Source organism: Salmo salar, chromosome ssa07 (genome assembly GCF_905237065.1).
Source record: "Salmo salar chromosome ssa07, Ssal_v3.1, whole genome shotgun sequence".
In the NCBI taxonomy this organism is placed as follows: domain Eukaryota; kingdom Metazoa; phylum Chordata; class Actinopteri; order Salmoniformes; family Salmonidae; genus Salmo; species Salmo salar.
The window spans coordinates 14,141,362-14,162,218 of record NC_059448.1 but is presented as its reverse complement, the minus strand read 5'-3'; the positions used below and the strand labels follow the sequence as shown (position 1 = coordinate 14,162,218).

General features: G+C 46.4%; 1 protein-coding gene across 7 annotated transcripts in view; it reads right to left on the bottom strand.

Annotated features, from left to right (window-relative positions):
- The window catches only part of LOC106608688 (neurexin-2), a 1,106,898-nt gene that overhangs the window by 806,545 nt on the left and 279,496 nt on the right, over positions 1-20,857 (bottom strand). For all 7 annotated transcript variants that reach the window (XM_045721575.1, XM_045721576.1, XM_045721574.1 and 4 more), the window contains exon 4: positions 18,236-18,265. In XM_045721575.1, the coding sequence (XP_045577531.1) occupies positions 18,236-18,265 (30 nt within the window). The remainder of the gene's footprint in view (positions 1-18,235; positions 18,266-20,857) is intronic.

Below are 20,857 nucleotides of genomic sequence, written 5' to 3'. Positions count from 1 at the left end.
GTTGGGAGAGAGTTGAGTTATTGACGATACTGCTGTTGGGAAGAGAGTTGAGTTATTGACTATACTGGTGTTGGGGAGAAAGTTAAGTTATTGACTATACTGGTGCTGGGGAGAGAGTTGAGTTATTGACTATATTGGTGTTGGGGAGAGAGTTGAGTTATTGACGATACTGCTGTTGGGAAGAGAGTTGAGTTATTGACTGTACTGGGGTTGAGAAGAGAGTTTAGTTATTGACTATACTGGTGTTGGGGAGAGAGTTGAGTTATTGACTATACTGGTGTTGAGAAGAGAATTGAGTTATTGACTATACTGGTGTTGGGAAGAGAATTGAGTTATTGACTGTACTGCTGTTGGGAAGAGAGTTGAGTTATTGACTATACTGGTGTTGGGGAGAGAGTTGAGTTATTGACTATACTGGGGTTGAGGAGAGAGTTGAGTTATTGACTATACTGGTGTTGGGGAGAGAGTTGAGTTATTGACAATACTGCTGTTGGGAAGAGAGTTGAGTTATTGACTATACTGGTGTTGGGAAGAGAGTTGAGTTATAGACTATACTGGTGCTGGGGAGAGAATTGAGTTATTGACTATACTGGTGTTGGGGAGAGAGTTGAGTTATTGACTATACTGGGGTTGAGGAGAGAGTTGAGTTATTGACTATACTGGGGTTGGGGAGAGAGTTGTGTTATTCACTATACTGGTGTTGAGAAGAGAATTCAGTTATTGACTATACTGGTGCTGGGGAGAGAGTTGAGTTATTGACTATACTGGTGTTGGAGAGAGAGTTGAGTTATTGACTATACTGGTGTTGGGGAGAGAGTTGAGTTATTGACTATACTGCTGCTGGGGAGAGAGTTGAGTTATTGACTATACTGGTGTTGGAGAGAGAGTTGAGTTATTGACTATACTGGTGTTGGGGAGAGAGTTGAGTTATTGACTATACTGGGGTTGAGAAGAGAGTTGAGTTATTGACTATACTGGTGTTGGGGAGAGAGTTGAGTTATTGACTATACTGGTGCTGGGGAGAGAGTTGAGTTATTGACTATACTGGGGTTGGGGAGAGAGTTGAGTTATTGACTATACTGGTGTTGGAGAGGGAGTTGAGTTATTGACTATACTGTGGGCGGTTTGGGCTGGATGGATGATCTACTGGTCACTCTTGTAGTGGGTGGATTGGCAGGGTGTCTCGGGTGGCTTGGCTGGGTGTCTCGGTTGGATTGGCTGGGTGTCTCGGGTGGCTTGGCTGGGTGTCTCGGGTGGATTGGCTGGGTGTCTCGGGTGGATTGGCTGGGTCTCTCGGGTGGCTTGGCTGGGTCTCTCGGGTGGCTTGGCTGGGTCTCTCGGGTGGATTGGCTGGGTGTCTCGGGTGGCTTGGCTGGGTCTCTCGGGAGGATTGGCTGGGTGTCTCAGGTGGCTTGGTTGGGTGTCTTGGGTGGCTTGGGCCGGGGGCATATCTTGGACCCTCGCATTCATTGCCAGTGTCATATAGTTGGACACATTTGGATATGTGTGCGCATGGAGGTGTGCACTCATGGGGGTGTGTACGCATGGGGGTGTGTGTCTGCTTGTCCGAGCACATGATCATTGGCTCAGTACGCTCGAGGGTAACGTGGCTCCTTAGGTGGCTGAACATCCTTGTAGTATAGATTACTGTGGTAGCCTATGTGAGTAGACCTGTGCGTATGAAATGACACAGTGGTTGTGGATATGTGATTCAGGTCACTGCTCTCTAACACACTGATGTAGAATGTGATATGTATGAACTTTCCTGCTAAAATTAAATATTATATATTTATATTTTAAAATTATACTTGCAAACTACGATTAGGAAAGAATATTGAATAATGGAAGCTCAGTGGTTAGATTAGATTAGGAGTATTTCACATGATTTGACGCTCTTGGCATTGAATCACATAGGCCTGCGTTTGTTTTTCTTATGTAACGTTGAACACTTAATTTGTCATGGCAACCAAATACTGACCACTATGTATTATAACAGCGCGGTAATTAGATCAGTGTTAATCTGTAGTTTAATTGGGGTGAAGTGTAGTGTCAGTACTGGAGGTGTGTGCCACAGTGCGACTTCATGGGGACGGTGTGTCTCAGTATGGTGGTGGAGCAGTGACAGGTGATAGAGACCAGCCTGTCCAAACGTGGGCTTTGCCCTTCATATCTGAGAAGGACAGGTTTGTGACGTAGTGAGGCATTGATTTTCCTCGCTTGGCTCTACAGACTGGGATGGTGTGTGATGTCAGGGCGGGAGGTGAAAAGCACCTGCTCTTTGATCCACCAACCAGCATGGCCGGTGACCGCGACATGCCGCTTTGACTTTTCTTTGAACAAATGTTGCTAGACACAGACGGACAGGCAGACGAAAAATACTCACCTGTACAGGCACGCACCCACGCAGTCAACGTCGAAATGCAGACGCTGACGAAAAATGGCGCAAAAAAAATGTCAGTCACTGAAGCTGTGGCTTTTATTACTGAGCCGAAAAGGCTTATCGATCATGCTCATTAAATATATTTCTGTTTCCCGTTCACGAGGGACGACCGCTGTATTCATGTTAACTACAGCCAATCAATACAAAGGACGGGGAGACCAAAGTTTGTGTTATTAAATAAAGTCTGATCAGCGGCTTTTTCTTGAACTGTTGTATCACGGCATCTCTCCCTTCCATTTCCCTAATAAATTATGTATAAAAAAGATGAAAGTAGGAGACATTTTATTTCCCTACTCGGAATATGCATTAGACCTCAATAGAACGCCTGTGGCCTGGTTTGATCAAAAACAGAACTGTGCAGACTTCTACCTTTCTCTGCCTGCCTACCTTATTTTTGAGCAGTGAGAGAGAGAGAGATAGAGGGAGAGAGAGAGAGAAAGAGAGGGAGAGAGAGAGAGAGAGAGACAGAGAGGGAGAGAGAGGGAGAGAAAGAGAGCAAGAGAGAGAGGGAGAGTCAGTGACATGCATAATCCAGTAAGCTCTGCTGGTCCTATCTATTTTCAGCTTTTTCCCTCTCTCTCCCCCTCTCTCTCTCCACCCTCCCTATCTCTCTCTCTCTTCCCTCTGTCTCGTTCCCTCTTCCCTCTCTCTATTCTCTCCCTCCCTCCCTCTCTCTCCTCTCTCCCTCTCTCTCCCTCTCTCCCTTCCCTCTGAACAGTTATTTATTTATTACATTACTCTTTTTCCCCTCCTTTTTTCCACCAGCAGTCTTGATGGTTAAGAAGCTCCTGCTCCTCATCGGGGTCAGGGGTTACACAAATGCAATGTCATGCTCCGAACAGCAGAAGGGAATCGCTAATGCCTGAGTCACTCTGTAGCCATGGACGATAAGGTTAAGCTCAGGATTGTGGGAAATATTTTAATACCGACATTTTGATTCCTCAAGTGTGTCCAATTATCACTGTGTATACCTTTCATGCTGAGGCCACACGGACCGAGTAAACAGTTTGTAAGAAGGAAAAGGCCTACATAATGAAGGTACGAGGGAGAAAATGTCATGCCGAAGCAGAGACGAACCTGCATAGAAATTAGAGGATTATGGTTCAGTTGGGGTCACTGCGGACGTCTGGAGGAGCTATAGGTGTTCCGTTGAGTCACCCAGTGACAGGAACAATGAAGTAGCACTATTTCTGCTTTAATTATGGATGGCAAGGACCCACAGATGGAGGAGGATATCAGAGCTCTTGTTCACAACTAGCCTCTGAAGGGAGGGCTACACATGCAACGCAGTTAGAGGAGTCTTTAAAGAGGAGGTGTTGCAGACACGTAAGGGAGATAACGAGTCTTTAAAGGGGAAGTGTTCCAGACATGGAAGTCAGTTAGAGGAATCTTTAAGGGGAGGTAAGGAAGACATGTAAGGGAGCCAAGCAGTGTTTAAAGGGGAGGTGTGGCAGACATGTAAGGAAGCCAAGGAGTCTTTAAAGGGGAGAAGTTCCAGACAAGCAAGGCAGTTAGAGGAGTCTTTAAGGGGAGGTGTTGCAGATATATAAGGGAGATAAGGAGTCTATAAAGGGGAGGTGTTGTAAACATGCAAGGGAGCCAAGGAGTCTTTAAAGGGGAGGTATTGCAGACATGTAAGGGAGTTAACGAGTATTTAAAGAGGAGGAGTTCCAGACATGTAAGGGAGCCAATTAAAGGGGAGGTGTTGCATATATATAAGGGAGAAAAGGAGTCTTTAAAGGGGAGGTGTTGCAAACATGTAAGGGAGCTAATGAGTCTTTAAAGGGGAGGTGTTCCAGACATGCAAGGGGCCAATTAAAGGGTAGGTGTAGCAGACATGTAAGGGAGCAAAGGAGTCATTAAAGGGGAGGTGTTGCAGATATATAAGGGAACTAAGGAGTCTTTAAATGGGAGATGTTGCAGATATGTAAGGGAGCCAAGAAGTCTTTAAAGGGGAGGTGTTGCAGATATATAAGGGAGCTAAGGAGTCTTTAAAGGGGAGGTGTTGCAGACATGTAAGGGAGCCAAGGAGTCTTTAAAGGGGAGGTGTTGCGGATTTATAAGGGAGCTAAGGAGTCTTTAAATGGGAGATGTTGCAGATATGTAAGGGAGCCAATTACAGGGGAGGTGTAGCAGACATGTAAGGGAGCAAAGGAGTCTTTACAGCAGAGGTGTTGCGGATATGTAAGGGAGCTAAGGAGTCGTTAAAGCGGAGTTGTGGCGGATATATAACGGAGCAAAGGTTTCTTTAAAGGGGAGGTGCTCTAGACATGCAAGGCAGTTAGAGGAGTCTTTAAATGGGAGGTGTTGCATACACGTAAGGGAGCCAAGGAGTCTTTAAAGGAAAGGTGTTGCAGACATGTAAGGGAGCTAATGAGTCTTTAAAGGGGAGGTGTTCCAGACATGCAAGGGGCCAATTAAAGGGGAGGTGTAGCAGACATGTAAGGGAGCTAATGAGTCTTTAAAGGGGAGGTGTTCCAGACATGCAAGGGGCCAATTAAAGGGGAGGTGTAGCAGACATGTAAGGGAGCAAAGGAGTCATTAAAGGGGAGGTGTTGCGGATATATAAGGGAGCTAAGGAGTCTTTAAATGGGAGATGTTGCAGATATGTAAGGGAGCCAAGGAGTCTTTAAAGGAAAGGTGTTGCAGACGTAAGGGAGCCAAAGAGTATTTAAAGGGGAGGCGTTCCAGACGTGTAAGGGAGCTCACGAGTCTTTAAAGAGGAGGTGTTCCAGACATGCATGGCAGTTAGAGGAGTCTTTAAGGGGAGGTGTTGCAGACATGCAAGGGAGCCAAGGGTTCTTTAAAGGGGAGGTGTTGAAGACATGTAAGGGAGCTAACGAGTCTTTAAAGGGGAGGTGTTGCAGACAAGTAAGGGAGCCAAAGAGTCTTTAAAAGGGAGGTGTTGCAGACATGTAATGGAGCTCACGAGTCTTTAAAGGGGAGGTGTTGCAGACATGAAAGGCAGTTAGAGGAGTCTTTAAGAGGAGTTGTTCCAGACATGGTAGGGAGCCAAGGAGTCTATAAAGGGGAGGTATTGAAGACATGTAAGGGATCCGAGGAATCTTTAAAGGGGAGGAATTGTAGACATGTAAGGGAGCCAAGGAGTCTTTAAAGGGGAGGTGTTGCAGACATGTAAGGGAGCAAAGGAATCTTGAAAGTGGAGGTTTTGCAAATATATAAGGGCGCTAAGGAGTCTTTGCAGGGGAGGTGTTGCATATATGTAAGGTAGCCAAGGGAATTTTAAAGGTGAGGTGTTCCACACATGCAAGGCAGTTAGAGGAGTCTTTAAAGGGGAGGAGTTCCAGACATGCAAGGGAGCCAATTAAAGGGGAGGTGTAGCGGAAATGTAATGTAGCAAAGGAGTCTTTACAGCGGAGGTGTAAAGTTGAGAACAAGTTCTCATTTACAACTGCGACCTGGCCAAGATAAAGGAAAGCAGTGCGACACAAACAACAACACAGAGTTACACATGGAATAAACAAACAGTCAATAACACAATAGAAAAAAATCTATATACAGTGTGTCAAAATGAGGTTAGCTGCTCTGACAGCTGATGCTTAAAGTTAGTGAGGGAGATATGAGTCTCCAGCTTCAGTGATTTTTGCAATTCGTTCCAGTCATTGGCAGCATAGAACTGGAAGGAAATCGGCCAAATGAGGAATAGGCTTTGGGGGTGACCAGTGAGATATACCTGCTGGAGTGGGTGCTACGTGTGGGTGCTGCTATGGTGACCAGTGAGCTGAGATAAGGTGGGGCTTAGCAAAGATCTAGCAATGACCTGGAGCCAGTGGGTTTGGCGAAAAATATGAAGCGAGGGCCAACCAATGACAGCATACATGTCGCAGTGGTGGGTAACATATGGGGCTTTGGTGACAAAACGGATGGCACTGTGATAGACTGCATCCAATTTGCTGAGTAGGGTGTTGGGAGTCTATTTTGAAAATGACATCGCCGAAGTCAAGGATCGGTTGGATGGTCAGTTTTACGAGGGTATGTTTGGCAGCATGAGTGAAGGATGCTTTGTTGCGAAATAGGAAGCCGATTCTCGATTTAATTTTGCATTGGAGATGCGTAATGTGAGTCTGGATGGAGAGTTTACAGTCTAACCAGACACCTAGGTATTTGTAATTGTCCACATATTCTAAGTCAGAACCGTCCAGAGTAGTGATGCTGGACGGGCGGGCAGGTGCGTGCAGCGATCGGTTGAAGAGCATGCATTTAGTTTTACTTGCATTTAAGAGCAGTTGGAGGCACGGAAGGAGAGTTGTATGGCAGTGAAGCTCGTCTGGAGGTTTGTTAACACAGTGTCCAAAGAAGGGCCAGAAGTATACAGAATGGTGTCGTCAGCGTAGAGGTAGATCAGAGAATCACCTGCAGCAAGAGCGACATCATTGATGTATACAGAGAAAAGAGTCAGCTCGATAATTTAACCCTGTGAGACTGCCAGAGGTTCGGACAACAGGCCCTCCGATTTGACACACTGAACTCTGTCTGAGAAGTAGTTGGTGAACCAGGCGAGGCAGTAATTTGAGAAAGGCTGTTGAGTCTGCCGATAAGAATGTGGTGATTGACAGAGTCGCAAGCCTTGGCCAGGTCAATGAATACGGCTTCACAGTATTGTCTTTTATCGATGGCGGTTATGATATCATTCAGCTCCTTGAGCGTGGCTGAGGTGCACCCATAACCAGCTCGGAAACCAGATTGCATAACGGAGAAGGTACGGTGGGATTCGAAATGGTCGGTGATCGGATTGTTAACTTGGCTTTCGAAGACTTTAGAAAGGCAGGGTAGGATAGATATAGGTCTGTAACAGTTTGGGTCTAGAGCGTCTCCCCATTTGAAGAGGGGAATGACCTCGGCAGCTTTCCGATCTTTGGGGATCTCAGACGATATGAAAGAGACGCTGAACAGGCAAGTAATAGGGGTTGCAACACCTGCGGCAGATAATTTTAGAAAGAGATGGTCCAGATTGTCTAGCCCAGCTGATTTGAAGGGGTCCAGATTTTGCAACTCTTTCAGAACATCAGCTATCTGGATTTTGGTGAGGGAGAAATGGGGGAGGATTGGGCAAGTTGCTGTGGGGGGTGCAGGGTTGTTGACCGGGGTAGGGGTAGTCAGGTGGAAATTATGGCCAGCTTTAGAAAAATGCTTATTGAAATGTTCAATTATCGTGGATTTATTGTTGGTGACAGTGTTTCCTAGCCTCGGTGCAGTGGGCAGCTGGGAGGAGGTGCTCTTATTCTCCATGGACTTTACAGTGTCCCAGAACATTTTGGAGTTTTGCTACAGGATGCAAATTTCTGTTTGAAAAGCTAGCCTTTGCTTTCCTGATTGCCTGTGTATATTGGTTCCTATCTTCCCTGAAAAGTTGCATATCGTGTGGGCTATTCGATGCTAATGCAGTACGCCACAGGATGTTTTTGTGCTGGTCTAGGGCAGTCAGGTCTGGAGTGAACCAAGGGCTATATCTGTTCCTGGTTCTACATTTTTTGAATGGGGCATGCTTATTTAAGATGGTGAGGAAAGCACTTTTAAAAAATAACCAGGCAACCTCTACTGACGGAATGAGGTCAATATCCTTCCAGGATACCCTGGCCAGGTCGATTTGAAAGGCCTGCTCGCTGAAGTGTTTTAGGGAGCGTTTGACAGTGATGAGGAGTGGTCATTTGCCCCCAGACCCATTATGGACGCAGGCAATGAGGCAGTGATCGCTGAGATCCTGGGTGAAGACAGCATAGGTGTATTTAGAGGGCAGGTTGGTCAGGATGATGTCTATGAGGGTGCCCGTGTTTACAGATTTGGGGTTGTACCTGGTAGGTTCATTGATAATTTGTGTGAGATTGAGGGCATCTAGCTTAGATTGTAAAGTGGAGGTGTTCCAGACATGCAAGGGAGCCAAGGAGTCTTTAAAGGGGAGGTGTTGCAGACATGTAAGGGAGCAAAGGAGTCTTTAAAGCGGAGGTGTTTCAGATATATGAGGGAGCTAAGGAGTCTTTAAAGGAGAGGTGTTGCAGACATGTAAGGGAGCCAAGGGGTCTTTAAAGGGGAGATGTTCCAGACATGCCAGGGAGCCAAAGAGTCTTTAAAGGGGAGGTGTCGCAGACATGTAAGGGAGCTAATGAGTCTTTAAAGGGGAGGTGTTCCAGACATGCAAGGCAGTTAGAGAAGTCTTTAAGGGGAGGTTTGCAGATATATAAGGGAGCTAAGGAGTCTTTAAAGGGGAGGTGTTGCAGAGATGTAAGGGAGCCAAGGAGTCTATAAAGGGGAGGTGTTGAAGACATGCAAGGGAGACAAATAAAGGGGAGGTTTTGCAGACATGTAAGGGAGCCAAGGGACCTTTAAAGGGGAGGTGTTCCAGACATGCACGGCAGTTAGAGGAGTCTTTAAGGGGAGGTGTGGCAGACATGCAAGGGAGCCAAAGAGTCTTTAAACGGGAGGTGTTGCAGACATGTAAGGGAGCTACGGAGTCTATAAAGGGGATGTGTTGCAGACATGTAAGGGAGCTGAGGAGTCTTTAAAGGGGAGGTGTGGCAGACATGCAAGGGAGCCTAGGAGTCTTTAAAGGGGAGGTGTTGCAGACATGTAAGGCAGTTAACGAGTCTTTAAAGGGGAGGAGTTCCAGAAATGCAAGGGATCCAATTAAAGGGGACGTGTTGCAGAAATGTAAGGGAGCAAAGGAGTCTTTAAAGGGGAGGTGTTGTGGATATAAAAGGGAGCTAAGGAGTATTTAAAGGGGAGGTGTTGCAGACGTAAGGGAGCCAAGGGGTCTTTAAAGGGGATGTGCTGCAGATATATAAGGGAGCTAAGGAGTCTTTAAAGGGGAGGTGCTGCAGATATATAAGGGAGAGCGAGTCTTTAAAGGGGAGGTGTTCTAGACATGCAAGGCAGTTAGAGGAGTCTTTAAATCGTAGGTGTTGCGGATATATAAGGGAGCTAAGGAGTCTTGAAAGGGGAGGTGTTGCAGACATGTTAGGGAGCAAATGAGTCTTTAAAGAGAAGGTGTTGCGGATATATAAGAGAGCTAAGGAGTCTTTAAAGGGGAGGTGTTGCAGATATATAAGGGAGCTAAGGAGTCTTTAAAGGGGAGGTGTTGCAGACATGTAAAGCAGTTAGATGAGTCTTTAAAAGGAGGTGTTGCATACGTGTAAGGGAGCCAAGGAGTCTTTAAAGGGGAGGTGTTCTAGACATGCAAGGGAGCAAAGGAGTCTTTAAAGGGAGGTGTTGTAGACATGTAAGGGAGATAACGAGTCTTTAAAGGGGAGGTGTGCACACATGTAAGGGAGCAAATGAGTCTTTACAGCAGAGGTGTTGCGGATGTATAAGGGAGCTAAGGAGTCTTTAAAGCGGAGGTGTTGTGGATTTGTAAGGGAGCCAAAGAGTATTTAAATGGGAGATGTTGCAGATATGTAAGAGAGATAGAGTATTTAAAGGGGAGGTGTTGCAGACATGTAAAGGAGCAAATGGATCTTTACAGCAGAGGTGTTGCGGATATATAAGGGAGCTAAGGAGTCTTTAAAGGGGAGGTGTTGCAAACATGCAAGGGAGCCAAGGAGTCTTTAAAGAGGAAGTGTTGGAGACATGTAAGTTATCCAAGGAGATACATGGAGGTGTTGCAGATATATAAGAGAGCTAATGAGTCTTTAAAGGGGAGGTAATGCAGATATGTACGGGAGCCAAGGGACCTTTAAAGGTGAGGTGTTCCAGACATGCAAGGCAGTTAGAGTAGTCTTTAAACGGGAGGTGTTGCAGACATGTAAGGGAGCCAAAGAGTCTTTAAAGGGGAGGTGTTTAAGATATGTAAGGGAGCTAACGAGTCTTTAAAGGGGAGGTGTTGCAGATATGCAAGGGAGCCAAGGAGTCTTTAAAGGGGAGGTGTTGCAGACATGTAAGGCAGTTAGATGAGACTTTAACGGGAGGTGATGCATACCTGTAAGGGATAAAACTCGTCTTTAAAGGGGAGGTATTCCAGACATGCAAAGGAGCCAAGGACTTTAAAGAGGAGGTGTTCCAGTCATGCAAGGGAGCCAAGGAGTCTTTAAAGGGGAGGTGTTAAAAACATGTAAGGGATCCAAGGAATCTTTAAAGGGGAGGTGTTGTAGACATGTAAGGGAGCCAAGGAGTCTTTAAAGGGGAGGTATTGCAGACATGTAAGGGAGCCAAAGAATCTTGAAAGGGGAGGTTTTGCAAATATATAAGGGAGCTAAGGATTCTTTGCAGTGGAGGTGTTGCAGATACGTAAGGGAGCCAAGGGAATTTTAAAGGCGAGGTGTTCCCTACAAGCATGGCAGTTAGAGTAGTCTTTAAGGGGAGGTCTTGCAGACATGTAAGGGAGACAAGAAGTCTTTAAAGCGGAGGTGTTGCAGACATGTAAGGGAGCTAACGAGTCTTTAAAGGGGAGGATTTCCAGACATGCAAGGGAGCCAATTAAAGGGGAGGTGTAGCAGACATGTAAGGGAGCAAAAAAGTCTTTACAGCGGAGGTGTAAAGTTGAGAACAAGTTCTCATTTACAACTGGGACCTGGCCAAGATAAAGCAAAGCAGTGCGCCACAAACAACAACACAGAGTTACACATGGAAAAAACAAACAGTCAATAACACAATAGAAAAAATGTATGTACAGTGTGTCAAAATGAGGTAAGACTAGGGAGGTAGGGCAATAAATAGGCCATAGTGGCGAAGTAATTACAATTTCCAGTGTTCAATTTAGCAATTGAACACTGGAGTGATAGATGTGCAGAAGATGAGTGTACCAGAAGAGATACTGGGGTGCAAAGGAGCAAAAAAATAAATAACAATATGGGGATGAGGTAGTTGGATAGGCTATTTACAGATGGGCTGTGTACAGGTGCAGTGATCTGTGAGCTGCTCTGACAGCTGATAATTAAAGTTAGAGAGAGATATGAGTCTCCAGCTTCAGTGATTTTTGCAATTCGTTCCAGTCATTGTCAGCAGAGAACTGGAAGGAAAGGCGGCCAAAGGTGGAATAGGCTTTGGGGGTGACCAGTGAAATATTCCTGCTGGAGCACGTGCTACGGGTGGGCGCTGCTATAGTGACCAGTGAGCTGAGATAAGGCGGGGCTTTACCTAGCAAAGATCTAGCAATGACCTGGAGCCAGTGGGTTTGGCGGCGAATATGAAGCGAGGGCCAGCCAATTACAGCATACAGGTCGCAGTGGTGGGTAGTATATGGGGCTTTGGTGACAAAACGGATGGCACTGTGATAGACTCTATCCAATTTGCTGAGAAGAGTGTTGGGAGTCTATTTTGTAAATGACATCGCCGAAGTCAAGGATCGGTAGGATGGTCAGTTTTACGAGGGTATGTTTGGCAGCATGAGTGAAGGATGCTTTGTTGCGAAATAGGAAGCCGATTCTCGATTTAATTTTGCATTGGAGATGCTTAATGTGAGTCTGGATGGAGAGTTTACAGTCTAACAAGAAACCTAGGTATTTGTAATTGTCCACATATTCTAAGTCAGAACCGTCCAGAGTAGTGATGCTGGAGGGCGGGCAGGTGCGGGCAGCGATCGGTTGAAGAGCATGCATTTAGTTTTACTTGCATTTAAGAGCAGTTGGAGGCCACGGAAGAAGAGTTGTATGGCATTGAAGCTCGTCTGGAGGTTAGTTAACACAGTGTCCAAAGAAGAGCCAGAAGTATACAGAATGGTGTCGTCTACGTAGATGTGGATCAGAGAATCACCTGCAGCAACAGCGACATCATTGATGTATACTCTGAAAAGAGTCAGCTCGATAATTGAACCCTGTGGCACCCCCATAGAGACTGCCAGAGGTTCGGACAACAGGCCCTCCAATTTGACACACTGAACTCTGTCTGAGAAGTAGTTGGTGAACCAGGCGAGGCAGTCATTTAAAAAAGACTGTTGAATCTGCCGATAAGAATGTGGTGATTGACAGAGTAGAAAGCCTTGGCCAGGTCGATGAATACGGCTTCACAGTATTGTCTTTTATCGATGGCGGTTATGATATCGTTCAGCTCCTTGAGCGTGGCTGAGGTGCACCCATAACCAGCTCGGAAACCAGATTGCATAACGGAGAATGTCAGACAATACGAAATAGAGGTTGAACAGGCTAGTAATAGGGGTTGCAACAATTGCGGCAGATCATTTTTGAAAGAGAGGGTCCAGATTGTCTAGCCCAGCTGATTTGTTGGGGTCCAGATTTTGCAACTCTTTCAGAACATCAGCTATCTGGATTTGGTTGAAGGAGAAATGGGGGTGCCACGTCCTGACCAGTAAAGGGGTTGTTTGTTACTGTAGTTTGGTCAGGGCATGGCAGGGGGTGTTTGTTTAGTGTGTTTCGGGGTTTTTGGTGTATGTTCTATATTTTCTATTTCTATGTGTTTATCTGGGTTTTCTATTTCTATGTTGGGGTTTTGGAATGACCTCCAATTAGAGGGAGCTTGTTGTCGTTGCCTCTAATTGGAGGCCATATTTAAGTGGGTAAATGTTCTATTGAGTTTGTGGGTGGTTGTTTCCATGTATAGTCTAAGCACCTTACAGGACTTTTTCGTCGTTTGTTTTGTGTAAGTGTATTTTTGGTTTTTCCTTCTAATAAAAAGATGTTCACTATACCTGCTGCAGTTTGGTCCGCTCCCTACAACAATGCTTATGACAGAACCACCCACCATAAGAGGACCAAGCAGCGGAGGAAGGAGCAACAGAGGAGCTATTTAGAGTCGTGGACATGGGAAGAAATAATGGATGGAAAAGGACCATGGCACCAGGTTGGGGATTACCGGCGCCCTAAGGAGGAGCTGGAGGCAGCAAAAGCTGAGCGTCGGAGGTGCGAGGCATTATATCCTCCATTTCAGGAGGTGAGGAGGCAGCCCCCAAAACATTTTTTGGGGGTGGCACACGGGGAGTTGGAGTAAGTCAGGCAATAGGCCTGAACCAACTCCTCGTGCTTATTATGGGGAGCGTTTGGCGGTGAGAGCACCGTGCTATGCGGAAGTGCGCATGGTCTCGCCCATCCGCACGCACAGTCCGGTACGGGTGATACCAGCCCCCCGTAAGTGCCATGCTAGAGTGGGCATCCAGCCAGGGAGAAGTGCGCCGGCACAACACATCTGGCCACCAGTGCGTCTCCTAGGCCCAGGCTACCCTGCGCCTGCTCTACGCACGGCAAACATCATGCCTCAGCACAGCCCAGTTCGCCCTGTGCCAGCACTCCGCCCGTGCAGGGCTACAGTTACTATCCAGCCAGGACGTGTGTGCATGATGTGCGTTCCAGACCTCCAGTGCGTATTCATGGCCCAGTTTATCCAGTTCCTGCTCCTCACACTAGCCCTGTGGTGCGTGTCACTAGTCTGGCGCCTCCAAGGCCAGCCACACACATCAGGCCTTCAGTGCGCAGTCCCCGTCCAGAGCTTCCGGCGACAGTTCCCCGTCCAGAGCTTCCGGCGACAGTTCCCCGTCCAGAGCTTCCGGCGACAGTTCCCCGTCCGGAGCTTCCGGCGACAGTTCCCCGTCCGGAGCTTCCGGCGACAGTGCCCCGTCCGGAGCTTCCGGCGACAGTTCCCCGTCCAGTGCTTCCGGCGACGTCCTACAGTCCGGAGCCGGCAGAGACGGCCCACAGTCCGGAGCCTGCAGAGACGGCCCACAGTCCGGAGCCTGCAGAGACGGCCCACAGTCCGGAGCCTGCAGAGACGGCCCACAGTCCGGAGCCTGCAGAGACGGCCCACAGTCCGCAGCCTGCAGAGACGGCCCACAGTCCGCAGCCTGCAGAGACGGCCCACAGTCCGCAGCCTGCAGAGACGGCCCACAGTCCGCAGCCTGCAGAGACGGCCCACAATCCGCAGCCTGCAGAGACGGCCCACAGTCCGCAGCCTGCAGAGACGGCCCACAGTCCGGAGCCTGCAGAGACGGCCCACAGTCCGGAGCCTGCAGAGACGGCCCACAGTCCGGAGCCTGCAGAGACGGCCCACAGTCCGGAGCCTGCTGAGACGGCCCACAGTCCGGAGCCTGCTGAGACGGCCCACAGTCCGGAGCCTGCTGAGACGCTCCTCAGCCCGAGGTCTACAGCGACGCACCTCAGCCCGAGGTCTCCAGCGACGCGCCTCAGCCCCGAGGTCTCCAGCGACGCGCCTCAGCCCGAGGTCTCCAGCGACGCGCCTCAGCCCGAGGTCTCCAGCGACGCGCCTCAGCCCGAGGTCTCCAGCGACGCGCCTCAGCCCGAGGTCTCCAGCGACGCGCCTCAGCCCGAGGTCTCCAGCGACGCGCCTCAGCCCGAGGTCTCCAGCGACGCGCCTCAGCCCGAGGTCTCCAGCGACGCGCCTCAGCCCGAGGTCTCCAGTGACGCGCCTTAGCCCAGAGCCTTCAGCAGTGGTCTACAGCCATGAGCCTTCAAGGGGGGTGGGCAGGTTAGGATGAGGACTAAAGCCGGAGCCTGAGCCACCTCCGTAGTTTGAGGATTGGGGAGGGGGGGGTGTTGCACGGGAGCCGTCAGTGACGGTAGCCACCCTCCCTTCCCTCCCTTTAAGTTTGGGGTTATTTTTGTGGGGTTTTTGTGTTTCGGTGCATCCGGGGTCTGCACCATTGGGGGGGTACTGTCACGTCCTGACCAGTAAAGGGGTTGTTTGTTATTGTAGTTTGGTCAGGGCGTGGCAGGGGGTGTTTGTTTAGTGTGTTTCGGGGTTTTGGGTGTATGTTCTATATTTCTATGTGTTTATCTGGGTTTTCTATTTCTATGTTGGGGTTTTGGAACGACCTCCAATTAGAGGCAGCTGGTTGTCGTTGCCTCTAATTGGAGGCCATATTTAAGTGGGTAAATTTTCTCTTGTGTTTGTGGGTGCTTGTTTCCGTGTATAGTCTGAGCACCTTACAGGACTGTTTTTCGTCGTTTGTTTTGTGTAAGTGTATTTTTGGTTTTTCCTTCTACTAAAAAGAAGATCACTATATCTGCTGCAGTTTGGTCCGCTCCCTACAACGACGCTTATGACAGGGGAAGGTTTGGGCAAGTTGCTGTGGAGGGTGGAGGGTTGTTGACCGGGGTAGCCAGGTGGAAAGCATGGCCAGCTGTAGAAAAATGCTTATTGAAATTCTCAATTATCGTGGATTTATTGTTGGTGACAGTGTTTCCTAGCCCCGGTGCAGTGGGCAGCTGGGAGGAGGTGCTCTTATTCTCCATGGACTTTACAGTGTCCCAGAACATTTTGGAGTTTTGCTACAGGATGCAAATTTCTGTTTGAAAAAGCTAGCCTTTGCTTTCCTGATTGCCTGTGTATATTGGTTCTAACTTCCCTGAAAAGTTGCGTATCGTGGGGGCTATTTGACGCTAATGCAGTACGCCACAGGATGTTTTTGTGCTGGTCAAGGGCAGTCAGGTCTGGAGTGAACCAAGGGCTATATCTGTTCCTGGTTCTACATTTTTTGAATGGGGCATGCTTATTTAAGATGGTGAGGAAAGCACTTTTAAAGAATAACCAGGCAACCGCTACATTCGGAATGAGGTCAATATCCTTCCAGGATACCCGGGCCAGGTCGATTTGAAAGGCCTGCTCGCTGAAGTGTTTTAGGGAGCGTTTGCCAGTGATGAGGGTTGGTCGTTTGACCGCAGACCCATTATGGACGCAGGCAATGGGGCAGTGATCGCTGAGATCCTGGTTGAAGACAGCATAGGTGTATTTAGAGGGCAGGTTGGTCAGGATGATGTCTATGAGGGTGCCCGTGTTTACAGATTTGGGGTTGTACCTGGTAGGTTCATTGATAATTTGAGTGAGATTGAGGGCATCTAGCTTAGATTGTAAAGTGGAGGTGTTTCAGACATGCAAGGGAGCCAAGGAGTCTTTAAAGGGGAGGTGTTGCAGACATGTAAGGGAGATAACAAGTCTTTAAAGGCGAGGTGTTTCAGACATGTTATAGAGCTAAAGAGTCTTTAAATGTGTATTCATTTTCAGCTTTGAATGAGAGAATTTATTTCCCTAAGATTATGGTTTCAGTATAGTTCTTGTTTTATTAATATTGTGTTACTTGTTTATGTGTTTTCTTATATGTAAGACTTAATGTCATTTGTAATTTGTTTTGTTGCAGATTTATGTTTAAAATACTTTCCAGATAAGAAATTGTCATAGAATTAAAGAAAAATATTAACGGTCACTAAAACGTTTGAAACCCATTCACAGTAAAACATATTTCTATTCTGATTTTAGATGATCAACCCTTACAGACTCAATATGCTCCAAGTTGTTTACTATCATCATTAGAAAGTTGTGTAAATGGCAGATGTTTGGGAGAAAAGCATAGATTTTTGTATAAGATACACATTCTCACTGGTATTTTTTATTGACTGACTACAATTTATTTGATGTGTTGCTATTGTATGTCATTTCATTTGAAAAACCTGTTTCTCAGCTTTTAAAATGTATATCATGTTTTCAGGTTTGACACCAGAAAAGTATTCTAATTTATCCACATCCAGATATCGTACAGTACGTGCTAAAAACCACCTTCCCACTTGGTTATGAATGTACGATAAGGAGTCTTTAAAGGGGAGGTGTTCCAGACATGTAAGTTGTTTGATACAGGAACCTGTATGTGTTTAAAGAGAACAGGGGTGAATCTCAAGTCTTTCCTAGATTCTTCGCATCCTCTCCCCTCGCCGCCTCCTCAAATGGCAGAGGGAAGCGAGGAGAGCATTGGATCAAAAGATCCTTCAGAGTAGACACAAGGAATTGAGGAATGACTTTTACGATGCACCCCAGGAGAGGTAGTTTTAGAAATCCTAGTCAGATCCCAGTGCATCAGTGATGGAGGTCGAGGGGGAGAGGGAAGGGAGTCGATAGGAGCTAGCTAGACGGTTCTCTCTATTCTAGTAAAGGTCAGTGTGCTCCCCAGCCTATCCCTGCCTGCTTGAATCTCTCTCTCCCTCTGTCTCGCCCATGAACTTTCCTCTCCCGCCATTCTTGGTAGGTTCACGTCAGGAGACGACAGAGCAACCCAGTGTCTGGATGAACAGGGCAGAAAAGGTTGGCTGTGTGAAGAGTGAAAATCTCTAATGAATGTGATGGAATAGAAGGATAAAGGTTGTGCCACTAGATCTGCTTGGTCGTGGTTGAGAGTAATATTGAGTCAGAGTTGTACCTTGAAGCAGTTCCATTGGAGACCATAACATGTACATAGCAGCTCAGTTCAATCTCATCGCTTTTCAGACAGTCTTTTCTTCATACATAATTCACAAGACATTCTTTCCTGGTTAACATTTCAAATAGCTTGCAGTCTGTCTCTGAAGAAGCTTAAAATCTAAAGACCTCATCATAACAGATCAGGGTGCCAAACAATGAGAATGACAGCAGAGTGGTGAAAGAAAACTCTGTGTCATTCAACAACAACTTTGTTGCATTAGTAAGAGGGGTAACATACAGCTAACACTTGACAAACTATATTTTTTTCTGTAGACACTTTTTTGAAAACCCAAGCAGAAGGGAGAGCAGAAAAGCGTTACCTGCAGCCCGGGAGGTCGTAGGTCAGGGTGGTTCCAGATGAGCCAGAAGGACAGGACAAGGGTGGGACGGACAGTGTGGAGGCACAGAGAGCACAAGGAAGGATATGGCAGGAAGCACAACCAAAACAAAGAGAAATGAGGGGGGAAGAGTGTGAGAGAATTGGGGGGTGCCAAGGGATAGGTAGATGGTCAGGAGGATGGGTTAAGGAAAATGGAGGTAGGGAAATGCGGGATGGTGAGGAAAGAGGAGGAGTGAAGAAAAGGAGAGGTTGGGCAGAGGAGTATTTTTTGTTTTCCTCGAAAAAAAGAACCAAAAAAAGGAATGAACCCATACCTTGGTTGTTTAACGTCAGGTGCGCCAGACCTTGAAGGAAAGAACAGAAAAAAAGAAAACAAAGGAAAAAAGGTCATAAAAAGGTAACGGGAGGGAAAAAAAAACATTGTCACAACGTTGGACTGCAGTTTGTGACAGACATCCTGGGGCAGACTCGGATGTCAGAGATTCAACTCAAAGGTAAAAAAAAAGAGAGAGAAAGAGAGAAAGAGAGAGAGAGAAGATAACGAAAAAACAAGCAAACACTTCTTGATGTGGGGGGGTAGAAAAAAAAAAGCATTTCATTCGGTGCAACCCCCGTAGGCCATTGCTCACACAAATGCTTTTTTTTTCTCACTGAAGTACTTATGGAACATACACATAGTAACTGTTTGGCAGGGTCGAGATTTAACTGAATTCTTTGCCCACGGTATAAATATTTTCTGCTCTTGGAGATCAAAGGTCTCTAACAGAACGGGTCAGTGATAAGTGTAAAAACACAAACAGAGAAGAACATTCGTTTCGTTGCCAGGAACAGAAGATTATACACACTGACACAGATGCAGTAAATGACAAACATCCAAAATACAATGTTCGTGAAATCAGGGATAAAAAATTTGAGCCAAAACAGGAGTCCAATCATTTCAAAGGGCTTCACAGTTTTGGAGTCAAACTATGTCAACCACACACAGCAACAGCTAACATTGTAGTCTATCTGAGTCACATCTGAATACAATAACAGCTCTCCGACAGATATCCGGCAGCAGTTTACAACGATACATCCCAAGTGCTGACGAAATTACTTCAGCCAGACCAACTTTAAACAAACTTGTAGATGGGAGCTTGATATGTGCTTTTCTCAAGCCGGCAGTACACCGTTACAGCATCAAAAGACCTTTGTTCACACTATCGTCAAAGCTGCGAATGGTTGAACAGCAGTCCTATTAGTCAAGATGTCGGTTATAAATAACTGATAACAAAATGGGTAGTATGTTCTATCCATGAACATTTCAGAAATGTCAGAATCCGTTTTAATGTCTGATATGATCACAGCCTTGAATTCACAGAACTGCTCCTGCTTCATTTACTGTAGCTTGGTATATTCTTACCACTGACAGAATAACATACAACAATATACCACGATCACTGTTGGCTAAACAGTGGGAATAAGATAGCCTTTAGTTTAACCGCTAAATAACCTTCCAAAAAAAACACAGAGGATAAGCTATGAAGAAAAAAGGACTGAACTTTCTTAATATAGGAACCTTAATTAACCTATGTTCCAGTGAAAAGAAGGGCATTTTCATTGTAGGGCTACAATGACCATCTGCTGCTCTTGTCCAATCAGCTTTAACTTGGCTGAATCAATCACTTCTAGGTCCAGGTTCACAAGTCCAATCGTTCTCCAGTTAAACACCAGGCAGCCTTCATCGGAACAGCCAAACAATTGCAAGGCCACAGATTTCCTGGAATATGAATATTTAGATTTCTTACAAAACACATATGCAGCTATACACACATAATAGGATGTTTTGATTGACTTGACATTTTCTTAGAGCAACTGAGAAATACACAGAATCAACTTCTTGAGGTATTGGCAAGAAGCCACCCTGCTGACAAATGATATGTCTTGAACAGGACATTTCTAGTCCGCACTGATGATTAGAACAGTTTATTCAAATCACTTGTGAGTCAGACTGGAAGGTCGATAGCAATGGAGTCAACCATAATTTACCGCAACAGCATTGGTAAACATTTAAGGAGTCAATTTTGTTTTGTTCTCTCTGGTAACCTTCTAGTCTCAGGGAACAAATCACCAGGTAGGATATTTGTAAGAGATATCCTAATGGTGACTAACCCCATTCCGTACAATTTTGCGCAACCGCGGCATTCAAACGAGGCTGCAATGAAAACTAATGGGACTGTAGCAACTGTGTTGGCATCAACATCCGGGATGTGAACTACGTTTCTATTCAAGCGTTGATTGACCTGGTAATGGCCCGATAGTATTGGAGAGAAGTTGAAAAAAAACAGACCCCTCTGACGCTGTACGTTAAATTGGGAGGGGTCATGACCCAATGTACGGCACACATTATGCAACTCATTGTGTGTCGTACAGCCTCTTTCCACCAGGTGTGGCGCTTCTCTCGCAGATTAAAAACAAGAAAGGGACAGGGTAAGGGGTCAGGGGGATAACTAGTCAATTGTACAACTGAATGCATTCATTTTCTGCATCATCACTGCAAGCCATCATGATGCTCAAAAGCCGCTGTTTACTTCTGAAGGTAACTTAGAGCCGCCCTAAAAACCCGATTCACGTTCGACACAAACCTTCAAACAGGTATGTAATGACACATTATATAATCTCTTTATAGTGTTTTATTGACATTTTTGAGGTGATAAGTTGGACAGATCGGGTGAAAAAAGCTGTTTCCCCACAAGACATATCTCCCCCTTTCACTATCACACAGTAGGTTTCGCTTCCCTACCCGGCACTTTTCAAAAGACCCGCCGGAGCTCATTGCTTTCTTCAATCATGCAAAGACGGTCAGCATGAAGGTTTTATCATTGATTTTGCTGGAAAGGGGAGAAATTGTGCTTTACAATGGTATTCATATTACATTTGACCTAGAACTATTACGT